Source organism: Podarcis muralis, chromosome 8 (genome assembly GCF_964188315.1).
Source record: "Podarcis muralis chromosome 8, rPodMur119.hap1.1, whole genome shotgun sequence".
NCBI classification, from domain to species: Eukaryota; Metazoa; Chordata; class Lepidosauria; order Squamata; family Lacertidae; genus Podarcis; species Podarcis muralis.
In genome coordinates, this window is record NC_135662.1 from 36341970 (window position 1) to 36362396 (window position 20427).

At 40.2% G+C, this 20427-nt stretch overlaps 1 protein-coding gene across 9 annotated transcripts in view; it reads right to left on the reverse strand.

Annotated features, from left to right (window-relative positions):
- The window catches only part of CHD7 (chromodomain helicase DNA binding protein 7), a 150535-nt gene that overhangs the window by 46319 nt on the left and 83789 nt on the right, over positions 1-20427 (reverse strand). For all 9 annotated transcript variants that reach the window (XM_028736872.2, XM_028736874.2, XM_028736875.2 and 6 more), the window contains 4 exons: positions 12574-12712; positions 8672-8809; positions 6540-6605; positions 696-751 (listed from right to left, as the gene is read on the reverse strand). In XM_028736872.2, coding sequence (XP_028592705.2) covers positions 696-751; positions 6540-6605; positions 8672-8809; positions 12574-12712 — 399 coding nt within the window. The remainder of the gene's footprint in view (positions 1-695; positions 752-6539; positions 6606-8671; positions 8810-12573; positions 12713-20427) is intronic.

The following is a 20427-nucleotide window of genomic DNA, read 5'->3' on the forward strand; positions in this document are numbered from 1 at the left end:
TTAGCAAATGTACTATTGGTCTGGTCTCCTCTGCCATTAGAATGTGCATCTCTTGATGCTTGCACCCACTTCCTTGTGAACCTTTGTAAGGTGGTGATGAGCCCTACCCCAATTTTGTCTCTGCAAGTCATAACAGAAGCACTAACCTTGAACAAAAACACTTTTAAAAAAATGGAAATAAAAATTTTATTTCTTACCTAAAAATGCTACAGAGAAAAATGATGGCAAAAAAATAAAGATCAGTAATTCTAAACTGAATGGGTGAAAAAATGTGTTTACTCTTTCGTGATTAAGGTTTGCACAGTAGCAACAGTTATGTTAGATGGCAATGATGGATTAAATTTAAATACAAGGTCGACTCTCAACTTATGTCGGGGTTACGTTCCAGGAATAGCGTCTAAAGCCAAACTCACATACAGAAAAAACACACTCTACTTGTGACTCTTAATACTCTCCCAAGGCTGCATGTACTCTTCCAAGGCTACTGAACATTCTCCCTGAACCTATGAATGCTATTCAAGGTGAGTGCAATTGCAATGAGCTTGCCGACATTCTGTTCCTGGATGCCTGTCCCTTTTTATTTATTTTTGGGGGTTTTCTGGCCAAGCACATAAAGCTGAATTTGCACAAGTTAAATGTGCGTAAGTTGGGAGTTGACTGTACTTCAAGTAATTTTGAAGTTATTGCTTACTTACAAGTTTTTGTATTTTACATAGAATTCTTCAGTTTCTACTTCCTCTCCATTCTCCATCTGTAAAAAGATACTCACGATGTTAATTATGAACTCTGCTATTAAGATATCACCTCCAACTTATATATAATGTAACACAGATTGGAATTTAACAATAGGAAGGTTTATTGTATGGCATTTTTTTAAAGAAAAGGGGAAGAATGATATAGGTAAAGGGTTTTCTACATCTGTCTGCCCATGAACATTCTGCACTACTTATTACAACACCCAAGACATGAATCATTTTAACTCCTCCCTAACCGCATGCAGCTTCATTCACAACAAGCTGACCCCAACTCTGGCTTCCAGCCAAACCAACAGTGTTAAGGAGAAGCCAAGTGTACCATTTTCTCAGGCAGCAGCCAATTAGCAACTGCACTCGTGAATGCCATATGTATTATTTTTGGCTGGTGCCTGGCAACTTTATATTGTGGTTTTTGTAACATGTTCAAGTAGTGTTTTAACAGCGTTTATGCTTCCATATTGTTAGCACTGATAATAAGAAACTGTATGAAACTGAACCTTTCACTTCTAATCGTAGTTTTAACATGTTATTGTTCATGATGTTAGTTTTACTCAACGGTGCAATTAAATTCATCCTGACAAGTGACCTTGCATGCAGAGCAGCCAAATTAAATTAATGCCCAAAATATAACATTTAATAAGGCTAAAACTGTGACAAAAAATCTTAAACCAATACTAAGTGTCAATAAAATAAATTTATGCAGGCTGTGTGGCACGTTCTGCAACTTCAACATTTTTTTTAAAAAAACCCCAGAAAGAAAACCTCAGATTTTGATACAGTTTAAGGTATAATTTCATCCTGAAGTCTGGCCTGCTTTCCACATAATGCTAAGGTATGGTTTGTTTAGATCAACCATTATTTGTTCCATTGTGTAAACCCAACCCAGTACAGTCGTACCTTGGATCTGAAACACCTTGGTTCCTGAGCAAATCAGCTCCCAAACGATCAAAACCCAGAAGTGAGTGTTCCAGTTTACGAACGTTCTTTTGGCAGCCAAACATCCGATGGGGCTTCCGATTGGTTGCAGGAGCTTCCTGCAGCCAATCAGAAGCCACACTTTGGTTTCCAAATGTTTTGGAAGTCGAACAGACTTCCAGAACAGATTCTATTCAACTTCTGAGGTATGACTGTAGTTCATCCATAACTTGTTTCTTCCCAACAAACCACAATCATAAGCTATGGTTTGTGGATGACTTATGAAGCTTGGCTTATTATGTGCAAACCTGATATAGTTTATTGCCCCACCCCAGATGCTCACTGAAACCATGTGGCAAGAGAGGTAGAAAAACAAATCCGTTCCCATGGCTCAGTGGCTCTCATTGGTGCTTTGTCTCATAAACTCACTCCTAACTCTGCCTACCAACAGACTTCTTTCCCTGCCTCTCTCTACGTCCTCCCTCACAAGGCAGGTAGCTTTGCAGCTGCTGCCAAGGAGGAGTAAATTTAAAGTGACCACAGGCCAGTTCACCCTACTAATATCTAAAATAGGATGAATAAGGAAGCAACAAAGTTAAACCAACCATACACCACACACCAATTTACTTTCTTAAATTGTAGCACCATTTATATATGATTTGTTTAAAAACAGGGATACCCAGCAATTGTTGGGAAAAATATTTTTATTGGACCAAAAAAAACTTTCACGTGAGCTTGCAATCAACACCCAATACTGCCCATAAGAAAGGACTATTGCTTGCAACTTGCAACTCATGGCTTCAGGGTAATTAGCACTTTCTGTGCAAACATCTGATTAACAACCCACATGGTGCCCCGAAGTCTCCATTCTGTTTTCACAAACCTAGAAACAATAATCCCTGACCTTGGTGTTTTTGTGTTTCTGTGTGTATTCTGCACCTTCTTTAAGAGGTGGGCTTTCCAGACCCACAGTAGGAATTCTGAAATCTGCCTCCATCTGCTCCATTTTCTAGTGCAATGAACTAGCAAAATGATGTGTTGGTCAGCTGTAGCAACCCTCCAGAATGGCCTCCCCTTTAAAAACCTTTAAAAACTATTGCCTTTGCTGGCTGAAGAGGACAGATAGGATAGCCAATTTATAGCATCCCTTGACTCTCAGAGGGCATGGGATGAGGAGGTCACAATGTTCATCATTCTTTTTTACCACATGTACAGGAAGGCCTTGCAGATCAGTTTCTGAATGATGCCATTTCCCCCGGCTCTTCGAGGAAATGTGCCACTGCAATGCCACCCTCTTCAGGGGAAAGACCCAGACCAGCCAAATGTCCCAGCCAGATGGGTAGGATATAAATAAATTATCATTATCATCATCATCATCATCATCCAGGAAACCAAGTCACTTGCACCAGGCACAACATTAGTTTTAAGTTTCTGACCTGGTGTGCACAAAACACTAAGGCATAGTTTGAATAGTTTAACCATAGTTTGACAGTTTGAACAAAGTTGACTAGCTTAACCAAGACTTGTTTGTTCCCAAGAAACCACAACTGCAAGCCACCCGGCCAGTCCAGAAAGGCTCCTTTCTACAATAGAATGGGAGATTGTGGACTCTCCTTCCTTAGAGGTTTTGAAGCAGAAGTTGGATGGCCATCTGTCATGAATACTTTCAACTGAGATTCCTGCATTGCAGGGGGTTGGATTAGATGACCCTTGGGGTCCATGATTCCTTCAACTTCAGGACAGGGTTGGGGCCAGCACTGTTACTACTTTGAAGCACATGCCTTTCTAGTGCTGCACCCACTGCCCTCTCCAATGATTCCCCACCTCAAGGTGCCACAACATCTTCAGGAACATTTTATACACACTCAGATTGGTGGTGGAATGCCAGCATCCTCACTTTTGAGTACACTAAATATCCTGGCCAATCTACAACAGTGTAAAGTCATCAGAAATAGGCTGGAGTGACTGCATGTATGCATCAACATGTACAGTAGCCCAAGATCATTGCCAGATCCATCACTGACTTAGACATGACTCAAGGTACCCACAATAGGTGGCAATCTCTATTCCCACCTTTAGCATACACTTAATCCCCTTCATGTCCAAAGATCCAACCTTCTCCCAAGCCAGTTTCCTCCTTCTAATGCCTTTAAAGAATTTGGGACACTATTGGTCTCACACCCAACTCTTAACTGGAAATAAAAGTTAATAACTGATTTGAATATGACTCTAGTTTGACAAACTAATTATATTTTATTGGTGTCATATTCAATATTCATAAAAATAAATGTAACACAAATTACAAACAACTGGGGAACACTGTATTCCTCAGTGACAACTTAAAACTCCTTATTGGGCTATTGGGAAGCTCTGGAAGAGAAAATAGAAGAGAAAGCAAAACAGAAACCTAAAATGCACTAAAAAAATACTGGATTCATAGTAAATAATTGAAGGGACCTATTATCCCTCAATAGTCTTAACAGGATTTCCACCCCAAAGTGTATTAAAAATATGAATACAATATTGAAAGTTGGTTCTATGAGAGTGTTAAAGCCAACACTTTACTAAAGAGTAGAATTAATCCCCATAGTAAAATTTACCCTTGCATCAGGCTGCAGCTGAATGAGGGATTCCAAGGACAAGCCCTTGAACAGTACATTTACCCAGTAGCAAGGCTGTGGGGGGAAACCAGCATTGCCTTCCTGGTTTCCCAACAGCACAGAGAGGGAAGGAAAGAAGGGGTAGGGATTCCCAATACAGTTGCCCAAGTACAGCATTTAATCCCCATGGCAGAGGATCAATGGAAATCACACATTTTTCTTCATGGAATCCCTTGGGACTGCTTTGCAGAATCCCAGGGTTCCATGGATCAGTTTGGGAAACACTGGTTTGTGGTAATTCAGGTCATATATTGTAAAAAAAAAAAAAAAAAAAGTGTTAACTTACAAAACCAGAGGGATAAAAAGGTATATTTTATTCTATTCACTTGGGCATTTCCTCAGCTTCAAGAATCTTAACATCTATTTTTCTGCAAATCATGCAACCTTAAGAACAACCCTGTTTATCTATCAGAACACAGCATTCTCCCCCATTGTTAACCATCACAACTGGTGTTCAGTGGCATACCCAACAGTGCCCCCAACCTGTCAGAATTCAGGCTGTTTATTGGCCTTCGTCCAGTTCGATACTGCCTCCAGGCAGCAGTCTAGCACCTGCACTGCCTCGTCCAATATGGCTGACACAGAGCTGGGCATCATCAGCATTCTGATGATACCATGCCCCTTAATCCCCAGATGACCTCATCCAAGTGGCTTCATATTAATATTAAAGAGCCTAGTGGAAAGAAAGGAACCCTTTCATACCTTGCAGCATTACAAGGAGGACACCAGAGCCAATGGTATCAAAAGCTGCCAAGAGTCTGAAGAACCAAGAAGGTTGCACTCCTCTTTTCTCTCTCCCTGCACTGGTAACCAACCAGGGTGACCGAGGCAATTTTGGTGTCAAAATCAGGCCTAAAACTTGGTTGCAACCAGGATGCTTCCAGATCTCAGCTTATTACCAGAAATGGGTTATTTAGATATGGGTCTATGTCCGTGATTGGCATGTGAGTGCACACATTTTCAAAGGCATCTGGTTGTTTCCAACACACAGCAGTGGGTGGTGCCTGACATAATGTTTCCATGCTATGGAATGCTCTCCCCAGGGGCATGGGCATGTATCACGTGGAGTTACTGAGGCAATAGGCCCAATAACAATGATGGCACGAGGCATCCTTGGGCATTCCCTGGGGAGAGCATTCCACATACAGGTGGTCACCACTGAAAAGGCCCATTCTGATTTATGGCAAATGACAAATTCAGTAGTCATAGCTGGGAGAAGAATTAACAACAACTTTACAATAAAGTATGACAAGCCTTCAGACTTCGATTTTTTAAAAGTAGAGTGTATGGTCCTAGAGGAATCAAGGGACTACAATTTTTAATAATATTAGAAAAAGTTGAGCATCAGATAGTCAATATCTAGCAGAAGCAATAGAAAAAGGCCACAATATAAGATACTTCAGAGGTTAAACAATTCCAAACTGTCAACAGAGGAGCTTATTGGACGAAGGAGATTATTCACCAAAATAATGATAGTAATATGTATAATATTTTTCAAAAAATGAAAAGAACTCATAATTAAGAAACAATGTTTGCAATCAGAAACTAGTAATTATACTAAAAATATTCTAAAAACTGGAGCAAAACTTACACTACTTAAGTGTTAACTACAGTTTAATGCTTCAAAGCAAAAATGAAAGTTTCTGAATGCCTCTATCTTGTGCCTCCTTGCACCAATGCAGAAAAAGTATTTGATGTTGTGAGTTAAACATTAATCCAGGCTAAATGTTCTTGGAATAGTGAGTTATATCACAGGAACAAAAGGCGGTGAACAAGCAGCATGCAGAACTTGTTGAGTCTCAAATATTCACATGACACGATAACACTTGCAAAAATACAAATCTAATAGTAACTCCCTATAAAGATCCCACTATTACAATAATGGAGCGTCCCAATCAGTATCCCCCCCCCCCCCAGTATTTTGTTGCTATTTGTCTAAGGAAGCTGTTTTGTAGTGTTTCATGATCTTTCACTGTGAGCTTCCCATTTTCCAATTTCCTTGCACAGTATCTTGCTCATTATTAAGTAGTGATTTAAATCACTGATTTAAAAATCACCTTAATTTAATCTAGTGGGATAAGCAGATTAAACATGCATTTTCAGTTGCATATACAGGTTTAAAACCACTTGTGAAATCCTTTTTTTGTTTGTTTAGCAATTATGAAATAAACAAGCACTGAGATATGAAGTTTTGTTTTGTTTAAATTACCTGCTTCTTGACTGTACGGCTACTCATGATTTTCTCTACGACAGGACCTTCAGCATCAGCAGACTCCTACAATTAAACATTTCACAGTAGTTACATAGGTGAAAAAAAGTGCAAAGGAGCAACCAATCTGATTATAGAGATCCTGATGAACTCATAATGCTTTCTTTCAACATGAGAGTGAACATTATGGAGTTCAGTTCAGTGGTACAAATTTTAAGAAAATTCTGAGTTAATGGTAGCTGAGGCATAATTGATATTCATGGTGTTAACCCCCCCCCCCAATTTTCTCCGACTCCTCCCGTGTCTGAAAAACTACCAAGAAGCTAAATAAATAAATAAATCCTACACTCTCTCTTGTTTTCCACATTTCCAAGGATTCCCTGTGTATATATATTTAGCAGTGTTTCACATTCTAAAAAGGAGCAAGAGAAATGGAAAGAGAAGGATAAATAACTGGAAGAAAAGAAAAAAAGGAGGAAGAGCTTATGCTTCTGGAGCTACCAACATTAAGAAGAGCTATACTGGAGAAGCCCAAAGGCCTACTGAGTCCAGTACTATGTTCTCATAGTGGGCAACCAAATGTCTATGAGCAGCTTACAAGACGTACATGAGTGTAATAGCACTCTCCTACTCATGATCCCCAGCAACCAGCATTCATATGTAAAATGCCTGATACAGGAGGTAATATATAGCCATCGTGAGTTGTAAGAGCCAGTGTGGTATAGCAGTTAGAGCCAGACTATGACTAAGATCAGGTTCAAATCCCCACTTGGCTATGAGGCTCACTGGGTGGCTCCAAGTTAGCCACCAATTCACAGCCAATAGGTTTGGCCTTTCTCTACCAAGAGAAAAATGTCTAAAGGCACATAATGCAGGTTCATAAAATTATTTATGGTGTGAAGACTGTTTGAGGATGAGTGAGATGTTTTTCTTCTTCACTCCAAATACTAGAATTCACAGTCACCACTTTACAAAGAGGAGCATTAATAGGCAAGAAAATAAGCACAACACAATTAACCCACACTGCTTTCTACAAATTTGATTAGTAATTGATTTGGGATCGACACAAGGAAGTACTTCTTCACACAATTTATAGAACTCACTAAAACAAGATGTTGTAACAGTCACTCAGGTATCTTTTAAATGGAGATCAGATAGATCCATGAGGATATGAATGGCTATTAGTCACATGGCTGTATGGTATCTTCATGTTCAGAAGCATTTTGCTTCCAGTTTCATATCCAGCTTTCATGCTTGGAAGCATCTTGCTGACTGCTGTGGGAAAGCAAGTTCTGGAGTAGCTGGACCAAAGATCTGACCCAGAAAGCATCTTAAGGAATTTTGTTGTCGCCGTCATTTTGTTGTTACATAGCTTTGCAGTAATAATGACACCCTCAGTTTGGCAGAGAATAAGAATAAATTCTTCTGTAGCTGATCAAAAACATCAAATTTCAAAGCAATATTGATGCCCCTTATCCACACACCTCCTCTTGGAGATATTCAGCTCAAGATATCAGAAATAAAATTTAAGAAAACTTAACATATTAATTACCAATTTAATATTTAAGTGTGTGCGCACTTTCAGCAATGGTTTCCCAAGTTAGTTAAGTGAAGTAGCGACATTAAAAAACTACTACTACTACAAAAAAAAATTGTTAAAGGAGTCATTTCACATTATCGCCCTTCATTTTATTCAACCTATTTTATCCATCATTTACATTGCATAGAAAATAAAGCATATCCTGCTGGTTACTACAAGACAGTAATTTCATAAAGGGGTTCTTATAGTGCCTGACAGCAGGAGACAAGCTTAAGTGGTTTATTAAGTCATAGAAGCCAGACCACTGAATTCACAGAGGTAAATTCAGTCTCCTTGGAGCCTAGTTTTAGGCTTTACAACAGAGACCATTAATTTCACTAAATTGTGTTGAATTACATATTGTAGGCTTGTAAAGAAAACTTGAATGAGCACAGCCTTTAAGAACCTAAACAACTAATTTCCTTTGGCATGTTGAGCCAAGCTGAGATGGAAGTCCCTTGGAAGCAAAGTCAACACTTAAATGTTTTACAGCCTAAATGGTTATAGAGAATTTTCAGTCTAACCCATTTGAAGAGCATAAATATGAACAGACCTGTTGCTCAGACTGAGAAGTATTTGAAGGGGAGTTTCTTCCAGCACCATCTGCATCATCAACTTCTTCATCAGAAATCTTGAACTCGAGGTCTTCTGTGTAACGCTTTCTCTTAACCTGCCTGCTAGAGCGCCTCTTCTGAAAAAGAAAAAAACCACCCTGCATTGTAAAATTTCATCCTATTGATTAGCAGGACTATAGTCCTCGAGAGAGAAATCTATTCCCCTTTGAAAGCAGAGGGACAGAAGGAATTCAAGGGCCTTATCACAAAAGCAGGTGCCCTACCCATTCTACAGAATGGGAAATGATTCTGCTTTTCATTATGAAGCACAATTAAAACTTTGCAGTAAATCAAATAAAAATAGAAGAAATATATACTTAGATGCCACAGGTGAAAGAGCACAACAGGAAAGAGGCCAGAGTGTGCCTCCTGGAGAAATTTCGCTTTAGAAGATTCCATATAGATATTTTCATGCTACCAATTAACAAGAAATACACCAAATAAGTTACAGTATTATTTTCTCAGTGGTAGGACATTAGAGTGGAATGCTGCATCCAATCTCTGGAGAGATTAGAGAAATGATTTTGATGGTCTGAACAAGAAGATTTAGAGACCCAGAATGTTTACTGATATCCCTGGGGAACAGGGGTGCCAACTTGAATACAATATTATGGGGGACCAGGTAAGTCCTGCCCTGCGTAATTGATCACATGACGCAGTTCATGCCCACCTCCCTAAAATATTTTAGTGTGGGGGCCGAAGCCCCCACGGCCCCTAGAAGTTGGCTCCTATGCTGGGGAATTTCCCAGAAGTTTAGGCCAGGGATCTTATTGAAATCCTAGCTGGCTCTTGAATCAGGAGATGAGTAGAGCTATCAGTATGATCGCTCCTGAATGTCTTCAGCAAAGTCATAGTGTTAATTAAGCTCCTTTGTATTAGGATCTGAGGGTTGTTAAATGACAAAGTCAACAAACGGAGCACAGGTGGCAGAAAAAAATCATGATGAATGTGGCCAAACACAGACTGGATTCGATCATACATACTACTATTTGGCACGGATGATGGCAATGAAAGCCTGCTTTTCTGCCACCACTGCATCCTCACAGTGTTGTAGCTGTTTTAAGTGACCAGATGCCTGCTTAACACAAGAGCAACATCTTAATATCTTAATATCTAAGACCATTAAATCAATGTGCCTACTTGCTGCATTTTGCAGAAGAAAACTATTAGTATGGTCAGAACCCAATAGGGATGCAGCCAGGCCACTACGTGGTCCTGCTGCTATTATTATTACTATTACTATTACTATTATTATTATTATTATTAGCTTGTTGAGGATGTTGACAAACTACTTGGAGCATTGAAATCAATGACCCGGCACATTGGCTTCTTGCTCATCTTTGCTAATAAAATCTGCCAAGACTGGGTATCTATACAGACCCTGTTAAGTAACTTCTGTAGTTTGTTTACTTATTTATTTAAATGTTTAGATATTTATTAAATATTTCTAATCTAGCCCATTAGTTCATCTCAGGATGGCACACAGCAACAATTCTTGCACACCAAAAATATAAACATAATAATTTGTAATAGCCTAATTCGTAATAGCCATATTCAGCATAAAAATATTCAACACCAATGAATAACATAAGCAGGTCAAACACTGAACCACGCCCCCCCCCCCATGACCCAAATGCCTGAGTAAAAAGCCAGGTTTTAACTTAGTGGTGAAATACAGCCAACAACGGGCACAGCTAGGCCTCCAAGGCAAGACGATTCCATAACAGGGTCACTACAGCAAAAAGAACTCTCTGTACAGCTCCCAGAGGTGGGATGTGAGTAGGGCTGCCACCCACCAGCAGGCCATAATTCTTGGGCAGGAATATATGTGGAGAGGTGTTCCCCCAGGTACTGAGGTCCCAAGCTATTTAGTCTCAGCATTTTCATTATTGCCTTGAATGCAAACTGGAAGCATATTGGCAGCCACTGCAGCTTCTTTAGGGCCGGTGGTCCTATGATATGCCTGAAAGGTTGAATCAAGGAACAGATTACATACTTGTTCCTTCAGGAGAAATGCAACTAGGTCTAATTCCAGCTACCTTGAAGATGGAAGTGGTAAAATCATTATAAAGAAGAAAAATTTAGATCCATTGGCTCCGGAAAATTAATCACCCAATCTCAAATTTACCATTTTTAATGACGTTCCAAGAACAAGAGGAATGTTCCCAGCTACAGACTTATCTTATTTTTGGTTTTGGGACAGAAACCACCGTGGTGGATGATCTACACCAGGGAATCAATGTGAAAAGTGTGACCCTGATGGTTCTGCCGCACCTCACAGCAGTTTTGTATAGAACTGACCATGGTATCCTGTCTGGGATGACACATGGTGTTATGGTCCCTTCTGGGGAATGGATCTAGATGGCAATGCTGGGAGATTTCTGTTCCGTTCCTATACCAGAGGCTTTCAGGGTGCCTCGAGGTTCTACCTTGTTCCCCATGGTTTGTCAACATCTATACCAGAGTTGGGAAACCTGTAGCCCTGCAGATATTGTTGTAATACAGCAACTCCCTATGAAGAGGCAGGTGTGCAACTTGGGGCCGCTCCTGGATTAGCTACCTTCCATGGAGGCACCAGTGGCAGGAGGAGACAGGACCATTCTGCACTTCATTAACTGCTGTGCTTCAGATTTACTGGTCATTTTACAGGATGCATGCATTTTAAAATTGCTATTTTTATATATTATCACATTTGATTTTAGAACTGTAAACTGTCTTGTGAGAGCATTTATATCCTGAAAGTTGGTTTAGAAATCTTTTTATAAACCGCCTGGTCATTAATCACTACTGTGTTCCCATTTTTCCAAGCACTGCCCTGTTTCAAATATAAATTTGTATATACTGCTGCATTTTTAGAATAAAAATGGAGAATGTTGGATTCTGCATTCAACACTACTTTCTGAACAGCCCCAATAGCCAGTTTTGAAGCCATCTAACTTAGAAGCCTATTGTCCCCTGAAACTTGGTGACTGGAGATGGAGAGCCCTTCTGTTGTAAGTGTTTCACTTCAAAACTGCTGCTGCTCGTACTTAGGGCAGAGAAGAGAAAACAAGAGATATACAGTGTCACCTCAGTTGTTGAACATAATTCGTTCCAGAAGACCGCTTGACTTCTGAAACGCTTTGACAACTGAGTTGCAAAGGGCAGCTGGCAAAGTCAATGGAGAAGAAGAAGAAGAAGAAGAAGAAGAAGAAGAAGAAGAAGAAGAAAACGCTGTTCGACTTCTGAGACATGTTTGAAAACGGAAGCAATTACTTCTGGGTTTTCAGCGTTCGGCTTCCAAGATGCTCGAAAACCAAGGTACCACTGTACAATCTTTGGATCTATTAAAAAGCTTGAGGTGTCATGTCTAACTTGCATCTTTATAGATGATGCAGAGGAACTGAAAAGACTCTGAAGTTGAGGAGCGTTCTTAAACAAGACTTGAAAAGAGAGAATTGGTTTCTGACTCACTAAATTTTTAGGAATATTTGAGAGTGTCAACCAAAATATATATGAAGTGACTCAGTAGGCATTATATACTTGGATTTTGAAAAAGCTTTTGGCAGAGCCTCTCATCAAAGGCCAGTAAGATAATTTAGTTAAATAAAAAGAGAACAGGTCCTCTTATTGATTAGAAATTCCTTAACAATGTGATGCAGAAGGTAGGAATAATAGGAGAGGAGGAAGCACAGTGGCTCCCTTCCAGAATCCTAGCAGTGCTAGAGAAGGAAGGGGAGCACACAAGCTCAAGGCTCACTGTTGCTTTTTCTCCTAACACTAAGCCATAGTTCAGTGTTATTTCTAAATGAGGCCGTTGTGTTCTATAATTATGCATGAAATATATAACCAGTGGTATTACCTGAACTCCTGCATCATCTTCTTCTTCAGGATGTGGTGATCCTGGTGGTGTTTTTTCTAAATCTGAGTTTTCAGAACCTTCTTTTCCCTTGTTGACCTTTTTCTTCACAGCACTGGATTCCAATTCTGGTTTCTTGTTACTAAAACATGAGCGGTTGAATAAACAAAGCTTTTTACACCACATGGAATGGAACACTTGAAATCATTTCATCATAGCTACTTCAATAACTCCAACCTAATTCAAAATTTTAAAAATGTATTAAATGCATCCTATTACTACTACCTGTTAAATCTCTGCAATATACTTTTCTACTAGATCCATCCAGTAGAACACAAAACTTAAAAGAAAAAAAGCATGCTAGCTCAACAGCCAGTGCCTATTAGACACACAGGAGCTTACAGTGGGATGATTTATAACAGTACAGTGGTACCTCGGGTTAAGAACTTAATTTGTTCTGGAAGTCTGTTCTTAACCTGAAACTGTTCTTAAGCTGAGGTACCACTTTAGCTAATGGGGCCTCCCGCTGCCACCGCACCTCCGCCGCGTGATTTCTGTTCTCAGCCTGAAGCAAAGTTCTTAACCCGAGGTACCACTGTATTTTTAAAAACCAGCGTATGTTAAGGGCTTGTGTTGTTCTTGTTTGTTTTTTTTTTATAAGTTTTCATATTTCTAAAAGTGGAAATCATACCACAGGATGTGCCTTGGCATTAAAATGGGGGAAAGGACAGAGTTGGATGACATGCAGGAAAATCCTGCCCTAGTAAAGAAAGTCCTGATTCTCCTAAAACCAGTAACCTCAGTAACTCTGACCTCAGAATGCCGGCAGCAAGCAGATAGAAGTTTTTACTTGCCAGAACAGGGTTAGGTGCTTCCCCTTCAACATATCAAAGCCATGCGAGAATTCAAAGCTACCATTATCTTCAACTTGAGGTTTTTGAATACCATATGCACAATGTATAAAACAATAAAGAAATAAAATTCTGAGTCAGCTCAATGTGAATGTTGGGAGTATTTTCTACGGAAGCAGCTTTCCTATCAAAATTCTTATGAATACTCAGGTGTCATTCCTCTGATACATTTTGCAATTCTCATTCTTTCTCTGTCTTTCCATCCCTCCCTCTCTCCCCCCCCCTCTCACACACACATACAGGTTCTTGTGTGTAAAAGTGCAACTGTATCAGGAAGATGAAATAACATACATATCCAATATCCACTTCTGTTCCCCTTCCCAATTTTAAGTTCCTAAAACACCTATATTCATTGCTTCTGCCAAACATATTTGTGGCTTTTAACCTAAATACTCAAAATTAACAGAAGAAAAATAAGACAGGAGATATCTGAACATTTATAAACTGAAAACAGTGTGTTTCATATAATGGTCTATAACATGAGGTACCTTAATTAAGTGCTCCATTTCTTTTTTAATATAGCAGTTGAAGAATACAAATTTTAAATATTTGTTATTTCCAAAACTCAGATTATGAAGAACAATATACGCACACACACAATGTCTATGAGAACCTGACATTACTAAGAATGTTTAATATCTTTAGAAGGGATACAAGACAATTTTTTTAATCAATCTGTACAACAGTTCCTTTTGCAACTGCCCTAGTGTGTATACTACACATGGACAGAAGTCTCCCCTACTATGAGGCTCCATTTCCAGCATTTATTTCCGCTCTAACTGCCACAAATTATACAATACTACAGCTGAACACTGGGCCCCTTTCCTTTCATCTGCACGCCAAGAGCAATCAGATTACCCTGGTAACCAGTGGTCACATGACCAGCACCTGCTCTTTTGGCTGGATGCCACTGACTAAAGCCATCTGCTTCCCTCAATCAGCTTTCAAACATTCTCAACACCTGCGCTGCAGCATTTTGTGGTTTCTTTTATCAAATCAGTGCAAAACTGCTTCCCAAACTTTACATATTTCTCAAATTTGTTTAAATCAAAGGTAAGCCTGTCGTAGTTGAGCTGCTGCCAGGTAAAGCAAGTTGACAGGCTAGTGCTTTTTGCTGGTGACCTCTATAAATCAGAGCTAAGCATACCATTTAATTTAATAACAGTTAGTGTACCCTGGGTGCACTACTGCATTTGAGTAACTGGCGTAACATATTGAAGAACAGCACAGGGCAGGTTTGATAAAATGTCAATTTGCTGAAAGGCTAGAAAGTGCTAATGATCCAGTCTTTTCTATTGTTCAGGACATAAAGAATCTCCAAGTGCTTGCAACATAGGAGGTTTCATGCAAGCCACATAGTGAAATTTAAGCAGAATATCTGTATATTCAGAAAGCTTCCTCCCTTCTAGCTAGCTAGTAATAAGTAAGAGTATGAACTAAAACATTTTCATCACTGGCGACCTACCTCAAGTGTACAGTGGTGCCCTGCAAGACGAATGCCTCGCAAGACGAAAAACTCGCTAGATGAAAGGGTTTTCCGTTTTTTGAGTCGTTCCGCAAGACGAATTTCCCTATGGGCTTGCTTCGCAAGACGAAACGTCTTGCGAGTTTGTTTCCTTTTTCTTAAAGCCGCTAAGCCGTTAGTAGCCGCTAAGCCGCTAATAGCCGTGCTTCGCAAGACGAAAAAACCGCAAGACGAAGAGACTCGCGGAACGGATTAATTTCGTCTTGCGAGGCACCACTGTAGATAGACTAGAACCTCAATGTCCACCATCCATAGCAAAGTGCACAATATTGGCTCGGGGAGACAGGCATACAATTAAAAAGCAGGGTGCCTTCAAACACATGCTCAGCCCAGGAATTTGTTTTCATTCACAGGACTGAGCTCTACCCTTTCACACAAAAATTCAATCCTAATTTCAATCCTAATCCAAGCTTTATTTATTTCAGCAGCCTATTTTTTTGTTTCTGCTTTATTGTTGCTATTGTTGACCGACTGAAAGTTGGGAATCTTTATAAATCTACTGCAAGCCATCCAGTAGATGCTGATTTACCTTCTGCTCGTCCATGACCTATATAATTCAACTTCCCTCCCTATGCAGTATTCTGACATGGGACTTCCAATAGTTGTTATATTCCTTCTAAACAGAAGCACAAATGCACACTATTCATACAAGAGGCAAGACAACACACCTAGAATCCAATTTATTTCAACTCCAAATTTCAGACAAATAGCCAAGCCCAGGAAACCTATCTGTTTAATAAAATATTTGACAAATTAAAGGAAACAATTTGATAAGGATGGTCTGCATTCTGTAGCAGGTAGTTTAGAAAGAAAAGTTGAAGATATGCTCTGTCTCAGCTTCAGAGCATTTACATCCCTGGTCTTCAGCTTGGTGATAAACAATATAGATTTCACCTGCTGATTTGGAACATTAACTGTCTACAATGGGCAACAATTACTTATAGTCCAATTTCAAAGGCACCCAAAAGGTATTCATAGCCACATTTACCTGCAGGTAATGCATATACACCCTCCCCCCCCCCCCAAAAAAAAAACCATAGCCATTATCTGCATGCACACAATAACATTCATACACCTAATCATTGTATTCATAATTAGTACATTTGGGACAACTGGAGACTGCACTGCTCTTACAAGTATTATTTATTGTAAAAAAATTATAGAGGGGAAATTACAAGTATTTTGAGAGCTGCTGTAGCAAGATATATTGACGTTTCACACATGCACAGAATCAAGCCTGCATTAAGACATCCTGTGCAACATGGATAAGCTATGTCAAGTATGGTATAATGATGCGGAATGGGCAAAATAGCACACTAGTAAAATAAAGTTAGAGATAAAGAAATACAGGGAACACTAAAAAGAATAGTTAGCAACACAACAACAGAAAAGGCTTCAATGGCAGGAACTACAAAAGCGACTACTGACAAACATGCAGCTGAGAAGCAACCAACAGGGCCAAATCAACCAATGCTGAAGGAGCAAAATTAGCATTTGATACAATTGGAGATATATTTGTTTACAAGCTTATTCTACAAATTTTCCGAAGCTCGAGGACAGGCTACACTGCCATCATCATTTATACATAAAAACAAAGAATTCACATATTAAACAAGTTTGTAATTACTAAATTAAATAAACAGGTGCTAAAACACAACACTCTTTACTACTCAAGCCCTGCCTTAAAAAGGCTAGCCAAACAAGTATGAGAGTCTAGTTTGAGTCTCTCTCTCTCTCTCTCTCTCTCTCTCTGTGTGTGTGTGTGTGTGTGTGTGTGTGTGTGTGTGTGTGAACTCTACAATCTTCAGGCACTTACCAAGAGCAGCTCTCTATGAAACCTTGAGAACATTATCATCATCATCATCACCACCACCACCATTTCAGCTTATTAGTTGCTTAATACAAAATGTCTTTATACCTATATACAGGAAACACTAATAGGTCAATAAACCTTGTACTTTGGCCATTGCAGTGGTGGTGGTGGTGGGGGGGCGACTATTCAATTGTGAGTCTCTAATTGTGGGTCTTCTGCATCATCTAGTGGGGTTTTATTTCTTATGCTTATATGGTCAACATTCATCATCCATGCCAGCTTGAGGGGTGCCAACTTGAATAAAATATTGGGGGGGGGGGGGAGATAAGCCCCACCCCACTTAATTGATCACAAGATGTGGTGTACTCACACCATTTGAATGGCAATGCAAACTAACTTTGTGGGTGCCTGGGCCCCTCAACTAGTTTATGGGGGAGTGTGGGGACATCTACCCCTAGGAGTTAGCTCCTATGCTTGGGAAATATGGGTGCCTTGATTTATTTGGGTGTATTACTGCTTGGGAGGTATATTGTATGCTGCTACTGTAATGGTCAGTGATCGTGAGATCGTCAGTAATGATAATTATACTTCCATAAACCATTTTTTAAAAACTACTTTGGGAAACTAGGCATAATCTCAGGTACAACGGGCTCAATATATAAAGTAGTACCTTGGAAGTTGAACAGAATCCGTCCCAGAAGTCTGTTTGACTTCTGAAACTTTCAATTTCCAAAGCGCGACTTCTGATTGGCTGCAGGAAGGTCCTGCAGCCAATCGGAAGCCACGGAAGCCCTGTCGGATGTTTGGAACACTCGCTTCTGGGTTTGCAGCGTTCAGGAGCCGGAATGTTTGACTCGCAACGCCTTTGGGAGCCGAGATATGACTGTACATTAAGACCAGCACATTAAATTTTGCTGAGAACACTGTTAGTAGTCAGAGGAGACAAAAAAATGTATAAAAATATCAGCAAGCATTCTGTGTTAGGAGATCGTGTGCAATCAGGCTTTCACCTAAGCCAAACCATGACTTAGCACAGGGGTCGGCAAGGCTTACCAGGCATGGGCCGGATCACTCCCGCAGAGATCCTCCATGGGCCGGGCCGGCACAGCGTGATGCAGAAAAGTGTGTCTGTGCATGTCCACGGCACCGGAAATCGCTTCTGCACATGCCTAGATGCCGAAAATCGTGCCTGCGTAGAAGCGATTACTGGCATCTGGGCAAGCACAGAAGCGAGCCACGGAAGGGAGTCCCCGCGCTATGATGTGCCAGTATAGCGCAATGCGCAGGGACTTACCAAGTGGGCAGCTTGGTTCAGGGGTGGCTTGTGGGCTGGTTAAACAGCCTCCATGGGCCACTTTCAGCCCATGGACCTTAGGTTGCCAACCCCTGACTTAGAAGGAGTGAGCAAATATGTGGGCTCCTGGTGAGGAGACTGCAGCCAGTTCTCCCCAGTTTTTCTGCTGCTGTACCATGGTTTGACTTAGCTTGTCACCCAGACCCAGGCTCATAGTTTAGTTCTTTCCAAAGAAATAACGAGTTGTAACCAAGGTTTGTCCTATGGTTTAAAGTTCGTGGTTTGTCTGCGAGATCTAAACCATGAGACTAGATTAGGATGACACACTAAGCAATACAATGGTGTAACTCAGCACAACAACAGAATGACTAGAAAGGAACAAAGCAATGACAATCTCTCTGGAAGTCTGTACATTTTCTTGTTTGTGCTAAGCAGCTAAGCCATGGTTTCGTTCAGTATTGTTTATGAATGAGGACAGAATGATCTGCATCAGTTAGAGCTGTTCAGTAGTGGAACAGTCTCCCACGAGAGATGGTGGACTCTCCTTCCTTGGAGGTTTTTAAACAAAGGTTGGATGGCCATCTGTCATGGACGCTTTAGGTGAAATTCCTGCATTTCCGTGGGTTGGACTAGATGACCCATGGGTCCCATTCCAACTCTATGATTCTATGAACCTCTGGAAAATCAAGGAAAGAAACACATAAAGCATATTACAAGGACCAAACTCACAGGGGCCATCTATGACAGAGTGTTAAAGAATTCTCATAAAATGGAATTGATGAGAAGTTGTCCTATTCACAAAGTGGCAATGTCAAGAGCAGATCCTGAATGAACCCACAAGATATAAGGTCAAGTTACAAAGAAAATAAATTTCATCAGCGTCAGGTATTCCCAATTTCCCCCTCCCAACATATTAAAAAGCCTGACAACTATGATTACTTTAGAATGAGATTATCTAGAATTAGAAATAAGTTTATTTGCATCCAGGCCCCAGTCAGATACACTGCATAAGCACCGATGAATCAGAAGCTGGATCAAATGAAAAATGGAACTATGGCTTCTAACAACCAGTCTTAGAAACTGAGATATGAAAGCTAGGAGCTAAATGGCTCCTTAAACCTAGGTTATGAGCACAACGGAATGTCTAGGCGCTTTTTGAATAACAAGAATACAAAACAGAAAATGAACAGCAGCTAAAATATTATGTTGATTTTTCACATGGTCTAGTCCTTCCCCAGCCCACCCCCACTAATACTCAGAGCTCAGAAATAGCTCACACTAATGAAATTCCCTGTCGCAAAATGTGCCTAGAACAACGGGAATTCCGAACACTATGATGGTACTGAACTTCATGTCTCTTAAGCATCATTTCACACTTAAACATGATGGTAATAAAAATAAGGATTTTATCTACAAGATAGATTTTACAAAAAACAACAACCAGAGTGCTGGCACTCTTTGGTTCCCTTCACACTTCACCAAGATGTATTCTATCCCATAGAATAACATATATTAAAGGACACTGCAATGATATAGGTATACTAAGTGCATAGACCTTTCTGGCATCTTTTCGGTAGATTGCATAGCAGGTAGAGATATGTACTTGAGATATTTTCACACACTCACTTATTCACACCCACACCCACACCCCAGCTATGTTAAAATTGTAGAGAAGCATAAGACTGTAAGCAGGATCCTGCTGGATTGGACCAAAGGCCTATCTTTTCCAGTGTCCTGTTACCCAGAGTGTTTAATTAGATACCTATGAGAAGACCACAAGGAGGATTTTTTTAAGTATGTATAACCTACTGTGGGGTGTTAGGGGAGGGATAGTACCTCTGGTGGGGGACATGTTGTGCTCCTTTTGGGGTAGTTTGTTGATCTTAGGTCTCCCCCCTGCACTCAGGCCTCACCTGTGGCTCCTAGAAGCTGTTGGCATGTGACTGTGGCCACACCTCAGGAAATGGATTCGACTGGCTGGCTAAACCAGGTGAGGGTAGCCAATGAGTCTCAAACCCTTGATGAGTTAGGGACTTCCCTAGCATGCGAAGACAGCTATTGTGATTAGTAACCCTTGGCAGCCTCATTTTCAATGAATTTGTCAAATCCCATTTTAAGGGGTCACTACTGACCAAGCATCTTCCATGAATATGTGAAGGGCCCTGTTTGCACTAATGCAAAGAGAATTCTGTGTTTTAAAAAGTTTTATAGCACTCATTCAGAGCTCAGAATTATGTATGCTAACTTAATTTGCACAGCAGCTTTATATTCACAGTCACATGCATACATTAAATTATATTTCTACCTATAAGCG